The 23,035-nt window shown below is 56.8% G+C and overlaps 9 protein-coding genes across 9 annotated transcripts; 6 read left to right on the forward strand and 3 right to left on the reverse strand.

Moving 5' to 3' along the window:
* Positions 1-1,007: 1,007 nt before the first annotated feature.
* Positions 1,008-3,176, forward strand: N657DRAFT_572150 (plasma membrane fusion protein PRM1; the record flags this gene model as incomplete). The annotated part of the gene is made up of 1 exon (XM_062788862.1): positions 1,008-3,176. One exon carries the CDS (start codon positions 1,008-1,010, stop codon positions 3,174-3,176), a length of 2,169 nt encoding a protein of 722 aa, XP_062648435.1.
* A 1,025-nt stretch (positions 3,177-4,201) lies between these two features.
* On the forward strand, positions 4,202-6,919 carry N657DRAFT_690154 (tryptophan synthase). The gene is made up of 4 exons (XM_062797033.1): positions 4,202-4,409; positions 4,485-4,643; positions 4,715-4,947; positions 5,007-6,919. The coding sequence occupies exons 1-4, from the start codon at positions 4,362-4,364 to the stop codon at positions 6,706-6,708; spliced, it is 2,142 nt and encodes a 713-aa protein (XP_062648436.1). The 5' UTR covers positions 4,202-4,361; the 3' UTR covers positions 6,709-6,919.
* N657DRAFT_644922 (uncharacterized protein) lies at positions 6,825-7,814 on the reverse strand. Its single transcript, XM_062792846.1, has one exon. The coding sequence runs from the start codon at positions 7,764-7,766 to the stop codon at positions 6,996-6,998; it is 771 nt and encodes a 256-aa protein (XP_062648437.1). The 5' UTR covers positions 7,767-7,814; the 3' UTR covers positions 6,825-6,995.
* Positions 7,815-8,139: 325 nt separating this feature from the next.
* Positions 8,140-9,367, forward strand: N657DRAFT_680608 (uncharacterized protein; the record flags this gene model as incomplete). Its single annotated transcript, XM_062796304.1, has 3 exons — positions 8,140-8,283; positions 8,346-9,292; positions 9,349-9,367. 3 exons carry the CDS (start codon positions 8,140-8,142, stop codon positions 9,365-9,367), a joined length of 1,110 nt encoding a protein of 369 aa, XP_062648438.1.
* Positions 9,346-11,240, reverse strand: N657DRAFT_690156 (uncharacterized protein; the record flags this gene model as incomplete). The annotated part of the gene is made up of 4 exons (XM_062797034.1): positions 9,346-10,778; positions 10,851-10,901; positions 10,965-10,974; positions 11,136-11,240. 4 exons carry the CDS (start codon positions 11,238-11,240, stop codon positions 9,679-9,681), a joined length of 1,266 nt encoding a protein of 421 aa, XP_062648439.1. The 3' UTR covers positions 9,346-9,678.
* A 1,320-nt stretch (positions 11,241-12,560) lies between these two features.
* N657DRAFT_680610 (uncharacterized protein) lies at positions 12,561-12,973 on the forward strand (the record flags this gene model as incomplete). Its single annotated transcript, XM_062796305.1, has 2 exons — positions 12,561-12,695; positions 12,791-12,973. The coding sequence occupies 2 exons, from the start codon at positions 12,561-12,563 to the stop codon at positions 12,971-12,973; spliced, it is 318 nt and encodes a 105-aa protein (XP_062648440.1).
* A 1,115-nt stretch (positions 12,974-14,088) lies between these two features.
* Positions 14,089-15,259, forward strand: N657DRAFT_571080 (GroES-like protein; the record flags this gene model as incomplete). Its single annotated transcript, XM_062788786.1, has 2 exons — positions 14,089-14,265; positions 14,330-15,259. The coding sequence occupies 2 exons, from the start codon at positions 14,089-14,091 to the stop codon at positions 15,257-15,259; spliced, it is 1,107 nt and encodes a 368-aa protein (XP_062648441.1).
* A 1,376-nt stretch (positions 15,260-16,635) lies between these two features.
* Positions 16,636-18,947, forward strand: N657DRAFT_644927 (MFS general substrate transporter). Its single transcript, XM_062792847.1, has 4 exons — positions 16,636-16,810; positions 16,872-18,068; positions 18,144-18,222; positions 18,335-18,947. The coding sequence occupies exons 1-4, from the start codon at positions 16,786-16,788 to the stop codon at positions 18,558-18,560; spliced, it is 1,527 nt and encodes a 508-aa protein (XP_062648442.1). The 5' UTR covers positions 16,636-16,785; the 3' UTR covers positions 18,561-18,947.
* Positions 18,948-19,415: 468 nt separating this feature from the next.
* N657DRAFT_690160 (UVI-1) lies at positions 19,416-20,478 on the reverse strand (the record flags this gene model as incomplete). Its single annotated transcript, XM_062797035.1, has 4 exons — positions 19,416-19,768; positions 19,889-20,011; positions 20,072-20,194; positions 20,287-20,478. 4 exons carry the CDS (start codon positions 20,476-20,478, stop codon positions 19,646-19,648), a joined length of 561 nt encoding a protein of 186 aa, XP_062648443.1. The 3' UTR covers positions 19,416-19,645.
* Between the last annotated feature and the right edge of the window lie 2,557 nt (positions 20,479-23,035).

Raw genomic sequence — 23,035 nt, forward strand, 5'->3', positions numbered from 1 at the left:
CTGCAAATTGCGCTACCTACTGTGTAATGGAAGATCTGTTACGGACCTTGCTGTGTTGTTTGTGGGGACAGCCGGCTTGGCGTTTCGATGAAACGAAACGATCAACGCAGCCGGGCATTGCCCTTCGATTGAAGCATTTCACCCGCCGCCGTTTGAAGCATCGCCACTGACAGAGATATTGATGAGCTGGCACTGACTTGCGCGTACATCAGAGGGCTTGCCCGTGAAAGCAATTTGAAGGTATGACTATTTCAGCGCATGCTGGCATTTCCCAGATTTACATTGTCCGCGAGCCAGATTGCGGATCAATCATCAACCTCCACCTCGATCGGTGTTCCATGAAAGCAAATGCAATGACTCCGAGTTCATCCATGAGAACCGACTGCCAGCTCGCTTGGACGATGTTTTGGCGATCCGGGCGGCCGCCTCTGTGGGTGAAAGCCAAGACGTTTGGGGAGCCGCTTCGTGATCCCTGGATGCAGAAACGACTGGCTGTCGAGGACCCAGCGCTTAACTGCAAGCGCTTGACTGACGGACTGACAACAACGTATTGGCTTTGAGCGACCGAAAACAAAGCAGAGGCGAGTCAAGATCTATCTTTGCGCTGTTAATTGTTGCATCCCAGTCATGGGGTCAGTTTTAGACCTTTGTCCCTTTTTATTGGGTTCCCCCGCGCTCTCGCACAATGAATGGCCTCCCCTCCATTGTTGTGATTCTTCGTTATTGTCCCCCTTTCGTCTCCTTTCATTGTCTTCATTGTCGCACATACAGTCATGCATCACTAGGGCGTTGGGTCATTCTCTTCCAGCTTGGGAATCTGCTTTCCCTTCATCTTTGCTTCGTCTTCCGTTTCCTTCAATTTCTGCATAGCTGGTCTATAACCTCACCAACCAACATCAACTTCCTAATTCGGTTACCATAATCTGCATCCGGATATCAAGACACAACAGCATCACTGCACCCATTCCCACGGCTCACAGCCTCGTTTCTACCGATCGCTGGACGCCATGTTCTCCAACGAAAAGTCAGGGGCACTGCCCCCAGTCCCCTCCAACCTCAACATCTGGCATACTCTCGACTTGCAGGACGAGCCCCAGAGCAGATCAGTACCCCAACTCCGGCCCTATACAGCCCCCAGCGTCACTCCTTATCTCGGACTTCGAGCAAGGCTCTCACAGCTCTGGTTCAACCGCTGGACCGTCCTCCTCATACTCGTCCTGGTCCGCGTGCTTCTCGTGACCGACAACCTCAACGGCAACATCGGCGACGCAAAGGTCAAGGCCCTTTCAGCATGCACCAAGGTCGAGGATATCGGCAGCGCCATGGCTTCCATGCCGCACTACCTCTCGGTCGGCGTCAACTCGCTCGCGTCGGATGGAATCACCAAGACGGTCGCGGGCATGGTCCACATGCTCATGATGATTCTGACGGGAGTCGAGAACCTCATCTTCTTCATCATTAACATGTATGTCGGGACATTTGTCTGCCTGGCCGTGGCGCTGATCCACGGCGGCTTGGACGTCGCTGTCAAAGTCGTCGAGGGCGCCACCAAAGTCATGAACGATGCCATCAGCACCATCTCCGGCCAGATGACCGACACCATCGAGGATGTCCAGAACGCCATCAACGACATTCCCAATAAGGTGACCAGCCTTATCGGTCTCGGTGTCGACCTCCCCAAGATCGACATCAGCAAGAACCTGGACGACCTCAAGAACATCAAGATCGACAGCAATGACCTGGTCAAGGACCTGGTATCCCTCAACACGACAATCCCGACGTTCGACCAGGTCGAGAACTTTACCAAGAACGCTATCGGCATTCCCTTCGGCTTCGTCAAGGAGCAGGTCAATGCGAGCTTCGGGTCGTACAAGTTTGAGGACTCGGTGTTCCCGGTGGCCAAGAAGCAGGCGCTCTCGTTCTGCTCCCAAAACTCGTTCCTCAACGACTTTTTCCAAACGCTCTTCGACATCGTCGCCAAGGCCAAGATCGCCTTCACCGTCGTCATCCCCATCCTGGCACTCGTGGCCATCATTGTCATCGGCTGGCTCGAGATCCGGCGGTTCCGCAGCGAGAAGACGCGTGCTGTCGAATTTACCAAACGCGGTTACGATCCCATGGATGTCGTCTACCTCTCCTCGCGGCCCACGACGAGCCGGGTCGGGGTGTGGCTGTCGGAGAGATGGCAAGTTACGGAGAGGACGAGGATATTCCTCCGGTGGATGATCGCGTACGGAACATCGCGGCCTGCGCTGTTTGTCCTGTCTCTTGCCATTGCCGGCTTATTCTCGTGCGTCTGTCAGCTCATCATCCTGTCATCCATCAAGAAGGAGGCGCCCGCTCTGGCCAGCCAGGTTGGTGACTTTGCCGGAGACGTGGTTGACACCCTGCAGGCAGTGTCTACGAACTGGGCCAACGACGCCAACGGCGTCATCGTTAAGCTGCAGGACGACATGAATAGCGACCTGTTTGGCTGGGTCAGCAACGCCACGACAGCCGTCAACAACACGCTCAACACGTTTGACGCCGAAATCGACAAGGCCCTCACGGCCGTCTTCAAGGACACCATCCTGATGAACACGGCGCGCAATCTCGTCGGGTGCCTCATCACGCGCAAGATCGACGCGGTGCAAAAGGGCCTGACGTGGGTGCACGACAACGCGCACGTCACGCTGCCGCAATTCTCCAACGACATCTTCGCCAAGGGCGCGAATGATAGTGTCAACGGCGACAGCGACCTCACCAGCTTTCTGGCGTCCCCCTCAAGCGTCACCACCGACGAGATTACGTCGGCCGTCAACAGCGTCATCAGCAAGCTTGAGCACGGCATCATCCAGGAGGCGCTCATCTCGACCGCCCTGCTGCTCGTCTACGTCATCGTTGTCCTCATCGGCGTCGTCTGGGCCCTGGTGTCGGCCGCGCAGAGCGACAAAACGCGGGCCGAGGGCGGCGAGGGGTACGGCATGAAGGATGTTCCGACTCGCGTCCTTGGAAGTAGGAGCAGCCACGGCAGTGGCGCCGGCACCCTCCGTGGCGACGACTACTCGAGCTATGGTCAGGACGTTGCGGTCGTGTACGCGGGCAGTGTAAGGAAGGGGCGGCCGAGCCCTGCGAGGTGGCCGTCGCACGCCAGGAAAAGCAGCCATCCTGAGGTGGACCAAGACTCGGACCGCTAGAGGCCGCCTGGGGCGACGAGTCGTGGACTGCCGCCGCGGCGCCGCGACTCGGGTCACTCGATGGATGGGGATGATGATGGATGGGCGCTGGGGTTGCCGCCGCCGCCGCCGCCGCGGTACTCGGAAGATCCCTTCTCGGACGCCCACGCTGTTTAGTGCAGGGCGTTTTGGGTCATTTGGAGTATGGCGATGTATTGAGGTTGCGTAGTAGCATTGTGTTTATTTTTTTTTTTTTCCGCTAGATGAAGAGATGATACCCTTTCCGTTTGGTTGACATTGCTGTGGTGTCTGTGCTGATGCATTGCCATTCCCCTTCTTTGGTGATGCGGTGTTGTGGATGTGAATTGTGGAATTGCGGTTGGATCGCCTGGATAAATGTTTATCAGCCGCTGTCTTTATGGCGCTGCTGTTGACACGGGGTCCTGTGTTGTTGCGTCGCTTTACCCGTATTGAAGACAAACGTCGACTGATCCCATACTTGCATCCCACGAAATGCAACACCACCTAAAAGCTGCAGATGCAACGAGTTCTGTGGCAGGAAAAGAAATCAGCCGGGATTCGATGTCTTGGACAGAGGGAGAGAATAAGGTGGCTTGGCTGGAACCAGGTTCCAGTGCTCGGAGGTTCCGGCTGCGAGATGCAAACGCTGTGTAAGGTATTGTACTATACCTTACCTTAAGGTCCCAAAATACTCAGCACAGGCCCAGTTGAAGCCTCTTTCGACTCGAGCCCCATGAAATGAACGAGCCATTGAGTCTCTGGTTTGCCCATCTGCAGCACAAAATTGCTTCTACGGCCCAAGACACTAGTCCAGAATGATAGTGGTACTCCGTCATCATCTCCCCGCGTTGCCGGTGTCACCAAATATTTGGCTGAGATCTGGCAAGGCCGGATATAAATAACTGTTGTGTAAGCTGTTTACACTCAGTACAAGTGTAGGCATATCCCCGTACGGTACCTTACCATAGCCGTTTTTGATGCGGGGTGCATCCAAAATTTGGGAGCGCGAGTTGACTCAAACCAACCCTGTCCCTCGCCTCCCAGGTTTGCTATTTGAACCTCTTTCATCGCCCCTCGACAAAGGGTTTCAGGAGACCTTTTCAGTCCACAACTGCACTTCGTCGCACCCTTTCGTTGTGCGACGAGACTGAACTTCCATCGACCCAATTGACCATCGCGCCCACTATGGAAGCCATCAAGCAGACTTTCCAGCGCTGCAAGGCGCAGAACCGAGTGAGCCCGTTCCCGCGATTGCCCCGCCATCGACAACCATCGTGCAACGAGCGGCTGACCATAATTCCACTACAGGCCGCGTTGGTTACATATGTCACGGCTGGTTTCCCCACGGCCGAGCTCACCCCAAATGTGCTCCTTTCCATGGAGAAGGGCGGGGCCGACATCATTGAGCTTGGTGTGCCCTTCACTGACCCCATTGCCGACGGCCCAACCATTCAGACTGCCAACACCGTGAGTGCCGAACCAAATGATTGACTCTGCCCGCGCCAACCAGACACTGACCGTGCCACGATGGAATACAGGTTGCCCTTCAAAATGGCGTCACGATTGGGTCGACCCTGCAGATGGTCCGCGATGCGCGCAAGCTCGGCCTGCGCGCTCCCATCCTGCTGATGGGCTACTACAACCCCCTGCTGAGCTACGGAGAGGAGCGCCTTATGAAGGACTGCATCGAAGCCGGCGTTAATGGGTTCATTGTTGTTGATTTGCCGCCTGAGGAGGCTATGTCCTTCCGCAAGTTCTGCTCTCGTGGCGGGTATGTTGTTGTCCACGCTCTATTCCGCTTGATTCGGGACTGACAACTGCCGCTCCCAGTCTTTCCTACGTGCCTTTGATTGCTCCGGCGACCTCGGACGCTCGAATGCGCCTCCTCTGCCAGCTGGCCGACTCGTTCATCTACGTGGTCTCCCGCCAGGGCGTGACGGGCGCCCTTGGCACGCTCAACGCCAATCTTCCCGAACTCTTGGCCCGCGTCAAGAAGTACAGCGGCGACAAGCCTGCGGCGGTTGGCTTTGGGGTTAGCACCCGCGACCACTTTGTCTCGGTAGCCCACATTGCCGACGGTGTCGTGGTTGGCTCTATGATTGTCACCACGCTCCAGACGGCCAACAAGGGCGAGGAGTGCAAGGCAGTCCGGGAGTTCTGCTCCTACCTTTGTGGTCGCACCACCTCAGCCGAAGAGGAGGCCACCCGTGAAGTCGGCATTGTCGAGGCTGTCTCCGCGGCCAAGGAACCCAACGGCACTGTCCACGTGGATGGCGTCGTCAGGGATACCGATGATGATCTTGTCGCCCAGTTGTCGGCCATGCATAGCAAGATCACGGACCGCTTCGGCGAGTTTGGCGGTCAGTACGTGCCCGAGTCGCTGATGGATTGCCTGTCGGAGCTCGAGGAGGGCTTCAACAAGATCAAGGACGACCCTGCCTTCTGGGAGGAGTACCGCTCTTACTACCCCTGGATGGGCCGCCCCGGCCATCTGCACAAGGCAGAGCGGCTGACCGAGTATGCCGGTGGTGCCAATATCTGGCTGAAGCGCGAGGATCTCAACCACACGGGATCCCACAAGATAAACAATGCCCTGGGCCAGCTTCTCCTCGCCCGCCGTCTCGGCAAGACCAAGATCATCGCCGAGACGGGTGCCGGCCAGCACGGTGTCGCCACAGCCACCGTGTGCGCTAAGTTTGGCATGGAGTGCACCGTTTACATGGGCGCCGAAGATGTCCGGCGTCAGGCCCTCAACGTCTTCCGCATGAAGCTCCTCGGTGCCAAGGTTGTCGCTGTCGAGGCCGGCAGCCGCACTCTCCGCGACGCCGTCAACGAAGCTCTCCGCGCCTGGGTTGTCAACCTCGAGGACACCCACTACATCATTGGTTCGGCCATTGGCCCGCACCCGTTCCCTACCATTGTCCGCACCTTCCAGTCGGTCATTGGTAACGAGACGAAGGCGCAGATGCTCGAGAAGCGTGGCAAGCTCCCGGATGCTGTGGTGGCGTGCGTTGGCGGCGGTAGTAACGCCGTCGGCATGTTCTATCCCTTCAGCAACGAGCCGAGCGTCAAGCTTCTCGGGGTAGAGGCCGGTGGCGACGGCATCGAGACGTCCCGCCACAGCGCGACGCTCACGGGTGGTACCAAGGGCGTGCTCCACGGTGTACGCACGTACATCCTGCAGGACGAGCACGGCCAGATCAACGATACGCACTCCGTCTCGGCGGGCCTCGACTACCCCGGCGTGGGCCCGGAACTGGCCCACTGGAAGGACATGGAGCGCGCTTCGTTCATCGCTGCCACCGACGCTCAGGCCTTTGTGGGCTTCCGGCTCATGAGCCAGCTCGAGGGCATCATTCCCGCCCTCGAGTCTTCGCACGGCATCTACGGTGCCATTGAGCTGGCCAAGACCATGGACAAGGACCAGGATGTGGTCATCTGCCTGAGCGGTCGCGGTGACAAGGATGTGCAGAGCGTTGCTGACGAGCTGCCCAAGCTGGGGCCTCAGATCGGCTGGGACCTACGCTTCTGAGCAGTTGTCATGGGATGTGAGGGCAATCTGGTGTCTGTTGATTTGTCTTGAGCACGCCTATGACCCTCATGCCTAGCCAGGCGATGTCACGGTAGCATAGACTCTTCATAGAGGTTTGATAGATTACAGTATTTCTAGTGCGTTGCTGTCGAACGGTGCCACGCCGAGAGTATGACTATGCACGGGAATGCTGCGAGAGTTTTCACACATCAAAAAGACAATATGGTACAGTTATTGTAGATGACATCCGGCCCGTAACAAAAGCAATACCGTCATTCCCCGGACCTCTATTGCCTCGCCGGTTTCTCCTCTTCCCTCATGAACCCATCTTCGCCCTCTTCCGGCCCCAGCCCAAACTCGGCTTCCTCCGCCAACATCCTATCCGTCTCAGCCATCAGCGCCTCCCCCGCAACCGTCCCATCCGGGAGCCGCGTCTCCCCACCATCAAACTCTGCTCCGACTTCCTCCACAGGCGGCAGGCCCAGCTCCTCGCGCTCGCGCGCAAACTGCGCCCGCACTGCAGGCGTCTGCATGATGCGCCACCGCAGCCGCCACCCCCAGGGTCCAAGATCCTTGACGCGCTGCGGTTTGAGCCCCAAGAGGTAGGCGTCGAGCCCGCCGACCTTGTCGATGGTGCGCAGCACGCGCGTCGTCACGCGCGTACGCACCATGATGCCTAGCGATTCGGACCAGAGGTTCTTGTGGTGCACGTTGGGCCGCCACGTGCGCCGCGTCTTGATCTCGTTCTTGGTTGAAACATTGTTGCCGAAGCGGATGCGCGCCGAGCCGTAGAGGCCTGTGTTGGACTGGTGGTAGACGGGTCGCGGCCCGTAGGGGTAGGGTGGGATCTCCGGGTGCGGGGCCGATACGGAGGGGATGGGCAGGGAGGAGTTCGGGACGCGATGCTGTTTGTAGAGTGTCCGGGCGGTCGTGGTGAGGGTTCTTCTTCTTGGGATTGTTGGGTTTGTCGTTGGGTTGAGAATGGCTTGCTGGATGGCGGCCGTCACGGGCTTTGACGCTGCCCGTAGGCAGGTCGGGATTTGAAGTGTTGGCGGCATGGCGGTTGCGGTAACTTGTCTCTCAAGCCGCGGGTGAAAGAGTGGAGGATGATAGTGGTGCTATAATGGTCGCATTGGCAAGTGTTGAACGCAGGGAGTGGCTCAATTGACTCAATTTGACGCCCGTGATATCAATGGGTGCAGGAACAGCAGCTCTGGGCGACGGCAGGTGACAGGGAAGTTGCGAGGTCAAAATTTCGAGTCGCGGAATGAGCTATTGGCAGGTGGCGGGGAGGCTGAACAGCTGGCACCGGCTCTCAATTTGGCAGGGATCGGTCACATGCTATCGTGCGCCGGTTTGTCGCGCCCATTGAACCGAATGGGCGCCACACGACGACCAAGAACATTGAAGCCCACGGCCTCGACAGCCGCCATGCTTCCCCTGGTTGACGACACCGTGTTGCAAAACAACCCAGATTTTGCAGCTCTCTACTCGAAGCTGACAACTTCTATCCTTAACGCGGATGGATCAACCAAAAACCACCCCGCGGCCAAGGAGCGCAGCAGGGTCACCGAGGTAAAGTCGACCAGAAAGCATCCGAGCTGAAGAAAACGACCAATTCACCGCTTATCTGCTAGGAGTTGAACGAATATCGCCTCAAGGCTGCCAAAGAGCATCTCCTCGCAGACGCAATATCCGACGCAAACCCACACCTTCTGCAAACCAAGCATGCGCCAGCACCGTCCCTGACCAGGAGGCCACGGCCACAACAACCAGCGACGACCCCGATCGCCGATCTACCATCACCACTGCTCGACCTCCTCGTCCTCCTTCCACCGCTCCTCACAGCATCCACCGACCTACCGCCAGAGTCCACCGCCCTCCTCCTCTCCAGTCCTCCCATCTCCGACTTCCCAACCCACCTCCCGCAACTCGCATCCCTCGTCTCGACAACCCTCCACTCCTCCGCCGTCCACCTCGCACGCATAGCCAACCCATCCACGAATCCCTCCTACATTCACCGCACCATCCCTTCCCTCCCAACCATCGCCGCCTCGCTCGCGCGCACAATCTCCTCCCACAAAACCTCCCTCACCCTAGCCCGCCTCACCACGCTAACGACCCTCACCGCCCTCCTCCAATCCCAAACATCCGTCCTCTCCCAGCTCCTGCGCGCCCTAGAAGCCAAGCACGGCCCCGTGGCGCGCTCGCTCGAGCTGCGCGCGACCGAGTCCTCGCTCACGGCCCAGACGCAGGAGGCCGAGGCGCAGTGCGCGCTGTGGCGTGCGCGCAGGGAGACATACACGCCCGAGGCGGCACGGGCGCTAGCGAATTATGCGGCCCACCTGCAGGACGCGAGGGCAAGGTTGAGCGAGGCGGTGAACTCGCTCCGGGCCGAGCTGCAGGCGTATGGGGTTAGTGTTGGTGTTGGTGTTGCCGGGGATGATGGGGGGGAAATGGTGGTGGTGGAAAGCGGGAAGGGCGGTTACGGTGGCGGTGACAAGGAGAAGGTCATGAGGGAGATGGCAAGGGTGTACCGGGATATGGGACGGCAGGTGGAGGAGGTGAGGGCCGATTTGGAGAGGTTGGGCATGGCGTGATACCCTAAGTTTTTTGGCAGTGAACTTTGATCTCGGACAGAAGCTCGGCCGTCTGTTGAACATGACTGACGCGTCCTGTGTGTCTTGTGTTAGGTTACAGGTTGTATGGTCAATCACATTTCTTGCTCTAAACATGTCGTATATCCTTGCACTAAGCCGAGGGACTTTTCTGCTGTACATGCAAACACCTGGTCCCCCGGTTCATCCACCCCTGTATCAGCGTGTCGATCATCGAAGGGAATATGGTCTAGCAACGCGAGATGCAACATGCACATGCAGGAACAGATCAAGTTCAACCGGTGAAACCATCAGTCAGCCACCGCTTGCAATCCATTACACCAACTCCCCCGTCTTCTCAATCCTAGACCCTTTAACCCTTGACCTTGAAGATGGCCTCGGCCAGGCGGCCGACGTTGTCGCTCGTAATACCGGCGACCGAGATGCGGCCGTCGCGGGTGGCGTAGACGCTGTGCTCCTTGGCCAGCTTGTCCATCTGCTCGGGCGTCAGGCCCGTGTAGGCAAACATGCCGATTTGGCTGGTGATGTGGCTCCAGTCGTGCTTGGACCCGAGCTTCTCGAGGTTCTCCTTGAGCAGGGCGCGCATCGTGATGATGCGGTCGGCCATCTCCTTGACCTCGACCAGCCACTGCTCGTACAGGGCCGGCGTGTTGAGAATCTCGGCGGCGATGCGGGCGCCGTGGATGGGCGGGTTCGAGTACAGCGGGCGAACAAGAATCTTGATCTGCGAGTCGACCCGCTTGCGCTCCTCGGCGTCGGCGCACACCATGGAGAAGGCGCCGATGCGCTCGCCGTACAGGCCCATGTTCTTGGCGAACGACTGGGCCAGGCAGATGTTGTGGCCCTGCTCGACAAAGTAGCGCACCGCAAAGGCGTCCTTGTGGATGTCGCCGCTGGCGAAGCCCTGGTAGGCCATGTCGAAGAAGGAGAAGTGGCCCTTGGCCTTGACGGCCCCCTCGATCTGCTTCCACTGCTCCGGGGTGGGGTCGACGCCGGTCGGGTTGTGGGCGCACGCGTGGAACAGGAAGATGCTGCCGTTGGGGGCCTTGTTAATGTCGGCGATCATGCCCTCAAAGTCGAGGCCGATGGTGTCCTTGTCGTAGTAGGCGTACTTCTCAACCTGCAGGCCCGAGTCCTTAAAGACGGCGGCGTGGTTGGCCCACGACGGCGTGGGGATGTAGATGGTCTTGGCGCCGGGGAAGAAACGTTGGAGGAAAGCGCCGCCGATGCGCAGGGCGCCCGTGCCCGATATGGACTGCGTGATAGCCAGGCGATCGAGGGCCGAGCTGTCCTTGCCGTAGGCGAGCACGGCAGCAGCCTTGGTGAACTCAGGCACACCGGTGATGCCGGCATACTCCTTGTTCATGCGGGATGCAATCACCTTCTCCTCGGCTTGGCGCACAGATGGCAGCACGTAGGGCTTTCCCTTGTCATCGCGGTAGGCGCCAACGCCTGCGAAACGCAACACCACGTGTTAGCTGTCGCGGGGTTCCATGAGATCGGGAGGGGGGGGGTCGACCGAACCGAGGTTGATCTTTTTCTCGAACTTGTCGGCCTTGAAGGCTTCCGTGATACCTGCGCACGAGCACGCGTCAGTTCCTGGCCTCGTTCCAGAGCTGGGAGCTGTGCCACACATACCGAGAATGGCCTGACAGGAGCCACCAAGAGTCACCGGTCAGCAGGTCGATGGTAGAGAGCGTGAGACTTCGGATTTTGACGGAACACCTACATCCTGTGACAGGGCTTGGTCAGTAAGTCGTACAACTTCCAGAACACAAGCTGAAGATGGCGGGAGAGACGGCAACATACAGGAGGACCTTGAGGGACATTCGCCCAGGTCGACGCCGCACGAACTGCCGCAAAGTTGCGGGTCACGGCCGCCCGCCGCGACACGATTCTGAGCGAGGAAAGCATTATGTCCGTGATCGTTAGGGAGGAAGGATGGGCGAGAAGAGGTGACACATGAACAACCCAGTCGACGTGGTCTTGAAAGCGCTCGTTCTCTCCCTAGCGATGGGCACGAGTCACTGTGGATCTGGGGTTCTGTGGAGCCAGAGCGGTCTGTTTTCGGTGGGGCCCAAAAAGTTTGCCGGGCTTTGGTTGGCCAATTGGCCATTTTAGCCGGAAACGGGGCCAGCAGCGTGGCTTTCCGGTTTGCCTGACCTCGGCCGAGGCTGGAAGCATTCAATCCACTCAGAAATCGTCACCGAAAACACACAAGAAATTGGAGATCAACACGGTTTGGCCCATCACGGTCCTGTAGATTGGGCAGACTGCGTACTCTCACCAACACTCGATAACGCATTTGCTACCTCAACTAGTTTGACAGCCTTGCCAGGGCGAAGATACATTTTATCGTTGATCAACAGCGGCCGGGTACACCATGACATTGCTGATTGGCAGAGACAGGAAGTCGACTGTCTCATTCGAATTGCCCCAGGCCTCAGGCTGAAATTCCCCATCATTGCAAGACGAGCAACATGGAATACTGTGTAGGAAAACGGAGTTTTCGAAGCAGGCCCAGACCATTCAACCCGGTGACGGTTAACTCCAATATACGAGACCCTCCGGCCCCGTCTTGTCACTGCCCTGACGGTCAGCCATTCATCAGCATTGAAGAACGCCGGGATGTTCATCGAGCGGATCCCTCCCTTGACCAGAGTCGGCAAGGACATTGCGGTTGAGCTGTAACTAAGTCCGTCATCCGACACTGCTTTGGAAAGCGAAGGGCTTCCGAGTTGGTGGCATAGGCCTGGTCGGCTCGCGTTCGTTAGGCACGTCGGTGACAAAAGCTGGTCGACTGGTGCTCGCAGTAGGACGACGACTTTCGTACTGGCTCCTTGTCTGACCCTCAGCCCGGTTGTGCTCGACACAAGATCTCGATCGCAAATCACGAGGCCAAAAAGCAGAATCTCGTCGACTCAGGCACGGCGAGTTCACATGGTCTCGACGCATCTGGCTCCTGATGTCGATTCCTACCGTCTCACGGTGTAACAGATATCGAGGGCCAAGCACGATGTGGGTCACCGCGAAAGGGATAATGGTATCGACGTCTTTCTGATATGCCGGCACCACCGTATTTATGAGAGCCGTCACCGCCGTGACTTCCGGTCGACCCAGTCTTCACCGCGCCCAATCGATCAGTATCATCGCAGGTCGACAGGCATCGAGTGCCAAGCCGTTCAAAGTTCAGACCCAAACGAGTCATATATTAATCCGGAGTACTCCGAGAACATGGCCTTCCTTGTCACTATCCTGGTCTTCGGCGCCAGCGCCGCGGCTCGTGGCCTAATCACCGAAGCTCCATCGGCCATAACAACCGCGCCAGAAGCACCATGTCCCCTGACGACCGAGATCCCAGCTTGTGCCGTAAGTCCATCACCTCAGAACTGTCTTGCTGTCTACCTTATACACATGTATTGTACACGATTCAGGACTCCTGAGGCTAATACAGACGGATCCAGATCCCCTGCATGATTTCTGCTGGCAGCGAGGCTGGCTGCGGCATTCTTGACCTCAACTGCCAATGCGGTGCCGCGCCGCAGATACACTCACTCGCGGCGCCTTGCGTCATCAGCAAGTGCAGCCCGGACCGTGCCTCTCAGGTAGAGTCGGTGGGCTCGGCCATTTGCAGCCAATGTGTCTAGTCGGGGAAAATCCATCTGGGCCTCCCGGTCTTCAGGGCCATTATCGGCGGTTTGACTTGGCCATATCTGGCTTTATGCTCCTTGGGTTGTTTCTCCATGGCCGATCACCTCCCGGTGCAGTGGTTGTTGGGCACAAACGGCTGTTTTTTTTTATGTTCTTGGAACTAATATCTTGGATAGGGGCGAGGGAAAGGAGATAGCATATGCAGGTCGATGACGTTGAGAGCACAGTCCGGGGACCGAGAAGTCGTTGGAGGCAATAAACACGTAGATTTGCACCTTTCATGGACGTTACAACGTTCACTCCCCCCTTATTACAGAAAAATTCCAGGTGTAGTTCCATCGTGACTGGTTCTTCGTGAAATTAACTTGAAAAGCAATCTGTACCCGCTATTAGTTGATACCGGTCACTAAGGTAGCAACAATCGATCCGTGACATGAAAAACCTGCCTTCGCTCGTTAAAAGCTATTGGGTTTGAGCTGCTAAGGGTCTCTTGTGAGGAAAACCAGCTCGAACAAATCATTATCAGAAAGGTTACCTGATACGAGGGGACGCTTTAAGGTTCGAGCGGCATGATAACCCACACTCCAAACTCGAGAAATAGGCTCTTCACGTCATAGTTCCACTCTTCCATTCTTGATTCTTCCTCCTCCAAGCCGATGCCGAGCCAAGAAGATATCGCCGCCAACTCCACCACGCACGGCTTCTAGAAAACTCTACACATTGTGGATTTGTCGCTGTTAAGCGGACTTTAGGGAATTTAGCAGAGGTTTCCTGGAAGAACCGCAAGTCCCTGGTGGCTAGTGGCCACACTATATGTCTGATATTCGGTGTAGTCGCCAGGTTCAGGGGTAAATCAGCATCACTCCAGCGGGACCTGAACGAGTCGTGGATCCGGGCAAAAAGAAGCAGTTGCCTTACTCCTATATTTACCTGAACTACCCCCAATCTCAATGTCATATTCAGTCTGTCAGTGTTCAAACCAAATCCATTGTCATCTGCCTCCTTTCTTGTGCACCTCTCAGGGCGGTCACATCACACCACTTCACCAATCCTCCAGCGAGATCTCTCATCCACTTCCTTACAACCTAGCAGACCACATCAAGACATCATCATGTCTTCCTCCGACTACAAGTTTGAGGGCTGGTTGGGCCTTGACCCGTCGGCGGCCCAGGGAAAGATGCAATGGGGTGAATACGAGCCGAAGCCATGGGAGGAGACGGATGTCGACATCAAGATCACACACTGTGGCATCTGCGGCAGCGACCTGCACACTCTCCGCAGCGGTTGGGTAAGCAGAAGACAGATACTTTTGGACTATTGAGCCTTTGAGCAATTACTAACGCAAAACACAGGGACCAACAAACTACCCATGCTGCGTCGGCCACGAGATCGTGGGCACCGTCGTGCGCGTAGGATCCAAGGCCGAAGGCGGCCTCAAGGTCGGGGACCGCGTCGGCGTGGGCGCGCAGAGCGACTCGTGCTTGGGCCGCAAGGGCGGCGACTGCGAGGCGTGCGCGTCGGGCATGGAGAACTATTGCCAGAAGCTGCACGTCGGCACTTACAACGGCGTCTACCTCAACGGCGGCAAGTCATACGGCGGCTACGCGCTCTACCACCGGGCGCCCTCGCACTTTGTCGTCAAGATCCCCGACGCCCTCAGCTCGGCCGAGGCCGCGCCCATGCTCTGCGGAGGCGTTACTACCTACACTCCGCTCAAACACCACGGCGTCGGCCCGGGCAAGACGGTGGGCATCATCGGCCTGGGCGGGCTCGGCCACTTTGGCGTAATGTGGGCGAAGGCGCTCAAGGCGGACAAGGTAGTCGTCATCTCGCGGACGTCGGCCAAGAAGGAGGACGCGCTGAAGATGGGCGCCGACGATTTCATCGCCACGGGCGAGGAGGCGGACTGGGCCAAGAAGCACGCGTCGACGCTCGACGTCATCGTCTGCACCGTCTCGTCGTCATCGATGCCCCTGATGCAGTACCTGTCGCTGCTGCGCTTCGACGGCACGTTTGTGCAAGTCGGCGCGCCCGAGGACGGGTTGCCGACCATCCAGCAGTTCCCGCTCATCTTCAAGCGGCTCAATATCACGGGTTCCGTGATTGGGTCCCCCAGCGACATCAGGGAGATGCTGCAGCTGGCGGTCGACCAGAAGGTCAAGCCGTGGATCGAGGAGATCCCCATGAAGGATGCCAACAGGGCGATTATGGACATGGATGCGGGCAAGCCGAGATACCGGTATGTGCTGTACAACGAGAAGCCTGGTGTCTCGCGTTTGTAGGCCGCGTGATGGTAATTGGATGATTTGCGTCGCACGCTTCCATAGGGAATAGATGACTTTCTCCTGACATGCTAGATTACATATAGATAATTATAGGTGTGCACAGATAACCCATGATGGCCCATGGTGCAAGGAAGAATAATGTGGTAGGTAAGTGGCAGTTAAAATCCCTACATATCTTAAGGTAGGTGTACATGTACCCTACCTACATATGATACGGCCAGCAGCGCCTCTTGGTGAAACAGGAAGATCCTTACATGACTGAAGGCAGTACCGCACTCTAATTAACCGGCGTCTCTTTGATTTGACATGACTTCCAGGTTATGTGGTCAACGACTAATACTAATAAGTGGCAGTTCACAACAGCAAGGCAAGGTACAGTACTTTATGTAAGGCCACAATCTGGGATGCTGACTACGTGCTGAATGGTATGGAAGGTAAGCTGTGGCACGGTGATTCCGTGAGCAAATCTGCACCCGGCATTGGCTGGAAGAAGGCAGGGCCAACAGGCTGATTGCAACATGGTCCAGAGCGAGCATAACCGAGCCAGCCACTTGGGTTGGAGTAACATATTGGATAACCGCATAGCCGGAGAGCTCGATAAAAGTTGCCGATGCGCACATCCAGGTAGCCTCTGCGGTTCTTGGGGGGAGCCGAGGAAACCCCTTGCTCCTGTGTTTTTTTTTTTTTTATTTTTTTTATTTTTTGAATTGGGCCTGACTGCCGTCTCAGCAACAATGGCACCAAGCCGGGGCTAGAACATCGTATGCGTCGTCTGGCAGGGCGGCACTCAGCTGACCCGGCCTATTCAGTGTGAGTTCTCGACTTGTCTGTCTGGAAGCAAGCTAATAAATACCGACTCAAGCTTCCGGCTGCGATCCAGTGGCGGGAGGCGGCCTGCTAGCCTGATGTTCGTCCCATGCTTTCCCATGAACCCCCTGGCTGTAGCACCCCTACCCTTGACTTCCCCGCATTCTTAACGGCCTAGGCACGTCTTGGCGTGCAATTTTTGGCAGATGGGCTGGGCCAGCTTTGCAGCAATGGCGGGCCAAAATCTATCTGCCGAGAGTGATGACCTGCAAGCTGCTGCTGACGACCAACACTCCGCACAGTCATGAGTGCATCCCAATGATCCCATTGCGAGGCCACTCGCCGGCAACGAGCTGGGTTTCTCGTTCTTTTCGGACCCCGGTTACACTCAGCCGGTCTGGCACCATGGCCGCCATTGGACGAGTAAGCAGGGTCCCACCCGGTACCGGAACTAGGTGGTTAGTAGTCGCAAAAGGAAGACAGGGAGCGGGGGTATATGCTCGGGACTCGCTGATGGGTACCCTGCGATGCCACCCATTGAACCAGGCTCTTAAACCACGTGTGGTAGCTCTTGCTGGGTCGTAAAAGACGGTAAACCTCCGGTCTCTCTCCAGTCTCACACCGACTCCAATCTGTGTTTCTATTACGGCGGCGGTAGTGCTTCGCTCTTTAGCAAGTTTCCCACGACGCTAGATAGCTCAGGGGCATTCATCACAATGTACCCGGAAAAGGAGATTATTGGTGAGCAGCAAACGAAAACACCTCTCACTTGGACGCCCGCTGACGTGGTACTTGCTCTCAGCCCATCAACTGGAACAATCGCGCGCCGACTCCCCGCCCAACAACAAAGACGGCGGCGACCTCTCGGACGGTGGCAGCGGGGTGCCCGACTCGGAGCTCGAGTGGACCGAGGCCGAGGAGACGGCGGTGCGGCGCAAGATCGACTGGCACCTGGTGCCCATCGTGACCCTCCTGTACATGCTGTGCTTCCTGGACCGCATCAACATCGGCAATGCCCGCATCCAGGGGCTCGGCGTCGACCTCCAGCTCAACACGGGCGTGCGTTTCAACTGGGCTCTCTCCATCTTCTACATTGTCTACCTGCTGGTCGAGGTGCCCAGCAATGTCATCCTCAAGCGCGTCGGCGGCAAGTTCTACCTGCCCTTTCTGGTGTGCGGGTTTGGACTCGTCTCGCTCTGCACCGCGTTTGTGACGTCCTTTGAGGGTCTAATGGTCGCCCGCGTGTTTCTGGGCATCTTTGAGGGCGGCGCCATGCCGGGCATGGCATTTTTCCTGTCTTGCTTCTACAAGCGCAACGAGCTGCTCTTCCGCATGGGCATTTATGTCTCGGCCGCGTCTATCGCGGGCGCCTTCGGCGGTCTGCTGGCGACGGGCCTGTCGCGGATCCCCGCCTGGGGTGTGGCGAGCATGCGCATCGACCGCTGGCGCAACATCTTCTTCTTTGAGGGCGTCATCACGGTAATTGTTGGTTTGGTCGCCCCCATCTGGATGCCCACCACCCCGAGCGGCGCCTACTTCCTCAGCCAGCGCGAGCGCCGCATCGCCGCCGAGCGCCTCATCCGCGAGAGCAAGGCCGACCCCCACACGGCCGTCACCTGGAAGGATTTGAAGCAGGCCGTGTTTTGCATCCACAACTACACCTGCGCCCTGGGGTTCTTCCTCATCAACATCACCGTCCAGGGCCTGTCGGTCTTCATGCCCACCATTCTGACCGACCTCGGCTGGACAGACACCAAGGCGCAGCTGATGTCTGTCCCGCCGTATGTCGCGGCGTGTCTGGTGGCCATCGCGATCGCCTACGGCAGTGACAAGACGCAGCAGCGCGGTATTTGGCTGGCCGCCTTCTCGTGTCTGGCCGTTGTTGGTTTTGCAATCCTACGGTGGGTGGAGACGCCAAACATTCGTTACATGGCGCTGTACTTTGTGACGGTGGGTGCCTTCCCGGGAGGGCCGGGGTTCCTCAGCTGGGCCATGAACAGTAAGTCCACTTTCCTTCGGCTCATCTTGATGCCTTACTTCTCAGACCGGGCGTGAAGCTGACGAGCACGTCCAGACTCCGCCGGGCCCGCAGTCCGCGCCGTAACCTCGGGCTACGTCGTAACCCTCGGCACCATCGGCGGAATCGTAGCCACGTAAGCTCCATGCCCTTCCATCTTCCAGTCTCCCTCCCGTAACCTTTCCCACCATCAGCATACCTCCCAGGATACATGGAACTGACGGGAGATTCCCCTCCCTTCCCCGCAGATGGACCTACGTACAAGCCGACTCGCCCCGGTACTACACGGGCCACAGCATCAACCTGGGCGGCCAGATCGCCGTCGTCTGCCTGTCGCTTTTTGGCATCCTCTACTGCGCCCGCGAGAACAGGGTCCGCGCCGCCGGCAAGCGGGACCACCGCCTCGAGGGCCTGACCGAGCAGGAGCAGGAGCAGCTGGGGAATAGGCATCCGTCGTATCGCTACTGGACTTGAGCCAGTCTCGTTCATATCCGCTGTGAGAAAGATGGGTCTTGGGAGGTCACGTTTCTGGGGATTTACGGGGCAGGGTTGTTGCATGTGTTGGGATGGGTTGGCTACCTGACCTACATGAGCTGGGGTTTTACGTTGCTTCCGGGGATAGGTTGGGCCTAGCGAATTGGCAGGGAGATCTTCAACTATCATTTTTCTTCTTCCCAACGTTGCCTGACTGTAGTGGCTGCCGTGACGGGGCTTGTCCTTGGGAGTTGCACCGCTTATTGGCAGACGAGGCTGCCACGGTGCCACACATTATCCGGCTCTACAATCAAAACGTGGCTGACAGGATCGGAGCGAGGAGTCAACCGTGTAGTCCAATTCACACTCAAATCAAATGAGGCAGGGATTACACCTGGTAAGTTTGAGGCCTGGGCAACTAGTTCCAGTCTCCAAACATGTCTTCCTTAACCACCTTATTCATTGGGTATTTGGTTCACAAAGAATCAGGAGCCTGTAAACCGGTCTTTTTGCCCGACTGTCACTCTAAACCAGAGAGTTTCGGGCTGTTGCTGGGTGTTGGAGGTCAACTTGAGACTCCGTGTAGTCAGATCCCTGAATTACCCTCGGACTCCGCGGCCAGAGTCACGCGTGCTCGTGCTCCTCAGCGATGGTTGACGCAACTCGTGATTAAGGTGAGGTGGAATCTTACCCCAATACTTGTCAAAGCTTCGGAAAGTCTTCCATCACAGGGAAGGTGAAATTTGGGGGACAGAGAATATGAACTGGTTCAAGCAAGATGGCTGGAAAACGGAGAGACAAGGAGGAAGAGCTAGCCTGAGATGGGCGCATGCACGCAGCGATGCACGATTGTATCGCCGTTGAGCCATGGTTCACATTACTACCGCCTCACTACGTCTATCCTCCCTCCCATCCCTTTTTCAAGAACCGCCCACACCTGTCTCCCCCACTGCCCGTCCACCATCTATAACTTCCATAAATACCCGTTCGGCGGGGGGCTTCATAATCCTCAAAGCGCCCATGGAATAAAATATGCGGGCATTGCGCTTAGCTGCGGTAAACGTGGCGTCCGCCGCGTCGGTTCCTCAGACAGCGATGCCCTCGTACTTTTGGATGCAGAGCTCGAGGGTGTCGCCCAGGGCATTAGCCTCGCTCTCGAGGTCGCGAACCCTAGGCTCGACCGTGTTGATCAGAGAAATGGCAAGCGTCTGAATGATGGTCAGGGTCATTGTCAATTGTCAATAACGGGGGAAGGGGGTGGAGAGGGCTGATAATGAATCCAGCGCAACTGGCAGGAGAAAGGGAAAGGTAGATTTAGAGGTACTCACGTCGGTAGTACTCTCAACTGCGCGAAGTGAGGCGGCAACCGGTTGGCCAACAAAGGGGACCTTTTCGAGGATGCCGGCCTTTCCGATCAAGATGTTGCCCAGTTCCTGTGTAACGCGAACAAACTGAATTGGGCGGCTATTAGTATTCACAACGGAAGCAGTGCCAAGAAGGGAGGTTATTACACCGCGGAAAGCGTCGAAAACGAGCGTAGCCTCAGCCTCGCCGGTGATCTGCTTTGTTCCCGGAAACTGCTCAAGTACGACCGTGGCGGTCGAGACAAGGTCGTTGAAGCCAGCGATGAGTGTCTGTGGCATGTCAATCAGAGTACCGGGCTTGGGGGCGTGGTCATGAACGGGCATGAGCTAACACAAAAACATGCCCAGGTGGGTTAACATACCGGGAAAGGGCCTTGTCCGATGACAATCAAGGGGGCATTGACGATGGTAATGCTCTGAGCCGTGGCCTGAAGCGCCTGGGATTCCCCTGTCAGCTTTCTGATGCCGTCCGCGATCTGCTGCGGTGTCAGAGCCGCCATGACGGGCGCGGCGATAAACGCAGCTACCGTGACGAGGGAGCGGAGGGAAACCATTTTTGCAGAATTTGAAGAGAGGTTGAGGGGATGGGTATGGGCGAGTAGGTAAGGTATGTTTTGAGCTGCTGAGTGGAGGGTGAAGTGGACTGCGAGGGCGATGGACAAGATAGTCGAGCTTGGTGGAAGATCGGGCTGCCTTATATAGACGAACGCTGAAGCTGATCCAGCTTTCTCTATCCTAATCATCCACCATGTCTGTACGAATACCCAAGCGATGAAGAAGTTGGACCGATCTTCAAGGTCCCTACATTACTACGATGCTCTGGCATGTTATGCCGACCTCGTCAAGGGTACTAACGGTCCGAATAGGAGCAGGACCACGTAGATGCCATCAATAGGTCGTGAGCTTTCGATGATGACCTGGATTGGGTTTGTAAATCCCTCCTTAAAATGGTAAGCCCGAGGGATCCCAGCCGCAATCGCCCACAAGTGCTTTCTTCTTGAGACATGGAACAGTGCCATCCATCTGTGCCGTCAAACTTCGTCCAGCAGTGTCTCAACACCAAGTAGACTGGATAGGGCTGTTTTCGCTAATATCGAATCAGTAGAGGTGCCTTCAACGAGACCCGAGTCACCCGACGACACTTGCAGTGCCCCATCACCGGCCCCATCAGCACCTTGAGGCTTAGGCGGAGAAAAAGCTTCAAGTTGCAAGTATCCCTTTGAAATCCCTCACCGCCATAACCCGTACTGAGGGCCATGTCTACGGAGGTCCGCCCTAGGCTAGGCTCAAAAACACGTCTTTCAGCTCTTCTTCATTCGTGCCAAGCCCTGCTTGCAGCCAAGATCGACACCGGGGGTTCAATGATCTCCCACGCTAACGGCCTGGACCACCACCCATCGCCCTACCACCCTGTCACTTCCAGCTGTCTCCTGTGCCTAGGTTAGGTAGCTCTTCGTTTTCCCGCGCAAGACCGCCGATCACCACGCCAAAAATTCAGGGAATAGAAGGGGTTCGAGATGCAGGGAGCTGTCACTTGTGAATGACCTCCGAGGATCGTTGCCATCAGATTAACATGCTACACAATCCACGTGTAAGTCACCCCGATCCCACCAGCAGATCTGGGATTCGCGGCCGCCACCGCTCATTAAGTTGCCAACGATCGACTTCTTCAGCCGCCGTAACTCGGGCCCAGATCAACCGCTTTCCCAAGACAGGAGCGAGTCACGCCATGTTGGCCAAAGTGGTCGACCTGGTGACGTATCCGCCCCTGGTTGGGTGAAATGTGAGTTGAGAAAGCGAGGGCTAACGCCGATGTCCCAAAGGGCTTGCCTACAAAAGACGTCCATCCCCCGACCGTCGTCTATGCCCCCGGAACTGGCAAGGACCTCCACGTATTGGTTGCAAGACTGGTCCAGTTACCACAAGTGTGGGGACGTGTTGATCCAAGTCTTAATTCAGTCCCGTCAGCGTACTTGTCGGTCTTGTGCTCCATGACAACGCATTGAAGTTCGCTGCACTGCGACGAGCGCAGAACGTATAGGTAGTCTCACTCAAGACCTAGCCACCGACTGACTACACTCAACTTCGACAGAAGGACGCGCAGAGTTGCTATGAAGCCTGTCTTTCTTCAGGTCCAACAGCTCTGGGCCGTCTCCATACCTATGCAGACATCCTGGAAGACTTTACTTTCCATCACCTTGCGGGACGTTATCAAACATGTTCAGAAAAGAGTTGCCGGATGCCGGGTATGCAGGGTGACTGAGATCAAGGATGCCTTTCCGACGACGATTGTGTTTGCCATATTACCGTTTGCGCATGCCAATATCCTGGGGCGAAATGTTATGCTCCGCGAACAAGTCGCGAGCGTATTACATGATTGACTGGAAGGATGCCGGATGGTGCTTGAGCACTTGGGACTATGCAGCACCATGCTGTCGTACAGGTCGACTGGACCGAGTGGGTGCATGAGATGCTGGACGAGTCTGTTGTTGAACTGGGTCGGATGACATCCTAAGGTATAGTACCATTCGTTTTCTGTGTTGAGCGCACGCTGAGGAATAGAGAGGTCAAACTGGAATGCGGCGAGAGATGGACAAGGAGAATGGCAAGGTAAGGTACCTTACATGAAGAAGGTATTCAATGAGCCAATTGACCGAAGTTGTCTGGTTGGTGAGAAAAGCGTCTGGTAGGGGGACGGGAGGTCCGGGCGGCTTCTCCGTCCAGCGTTGCTTGAATTACTTAGTTGATTGAATGTTTGGAAGCTGTCGAGCTCTATTACCCGCTGAGTTCAGGCAAGACAAAGAAGTTGCTTGGGCGGACATGCATTGATCCAACTGCACCCTGTGGGTGGAAACAAAGGCGCTAGCTAGGTCGAAGACTTGCGACAGCCAGACCACCATGTCATTCAATAAAGCAGTACTGAGAGACGAGAACAATGTGTTTCTCCCTGGCTGCCGGCCCGAGTTCAGAAACTACTCATTCCGTTTGACTGAACTTAGCATGACTTTTTTTTTTAGGACGCTGTGCGCCCCACCTTGAGGTACTGTAGTTTGATGTTTGCAGGGGAGGGTCTTAGAAACCACCCTATCTTAGCCACGTCACCCCCAAGAG

Source organism: Parathielavia appendiculata (genome assembly GCF_033297405.1).
Source record: "Parathielavia appendiculata strain CBS 731.68 unplaced genomic scaffold N657scaffold_5, whole genome shotgun sequence".
NCBI classification, from domain to species: Eukaryota; Fungi; Ascomycota; class Sordariomycetes; order Sordariales; family Chaetomiaceae; genus Parathielavia; species Parathielavia appendiculata.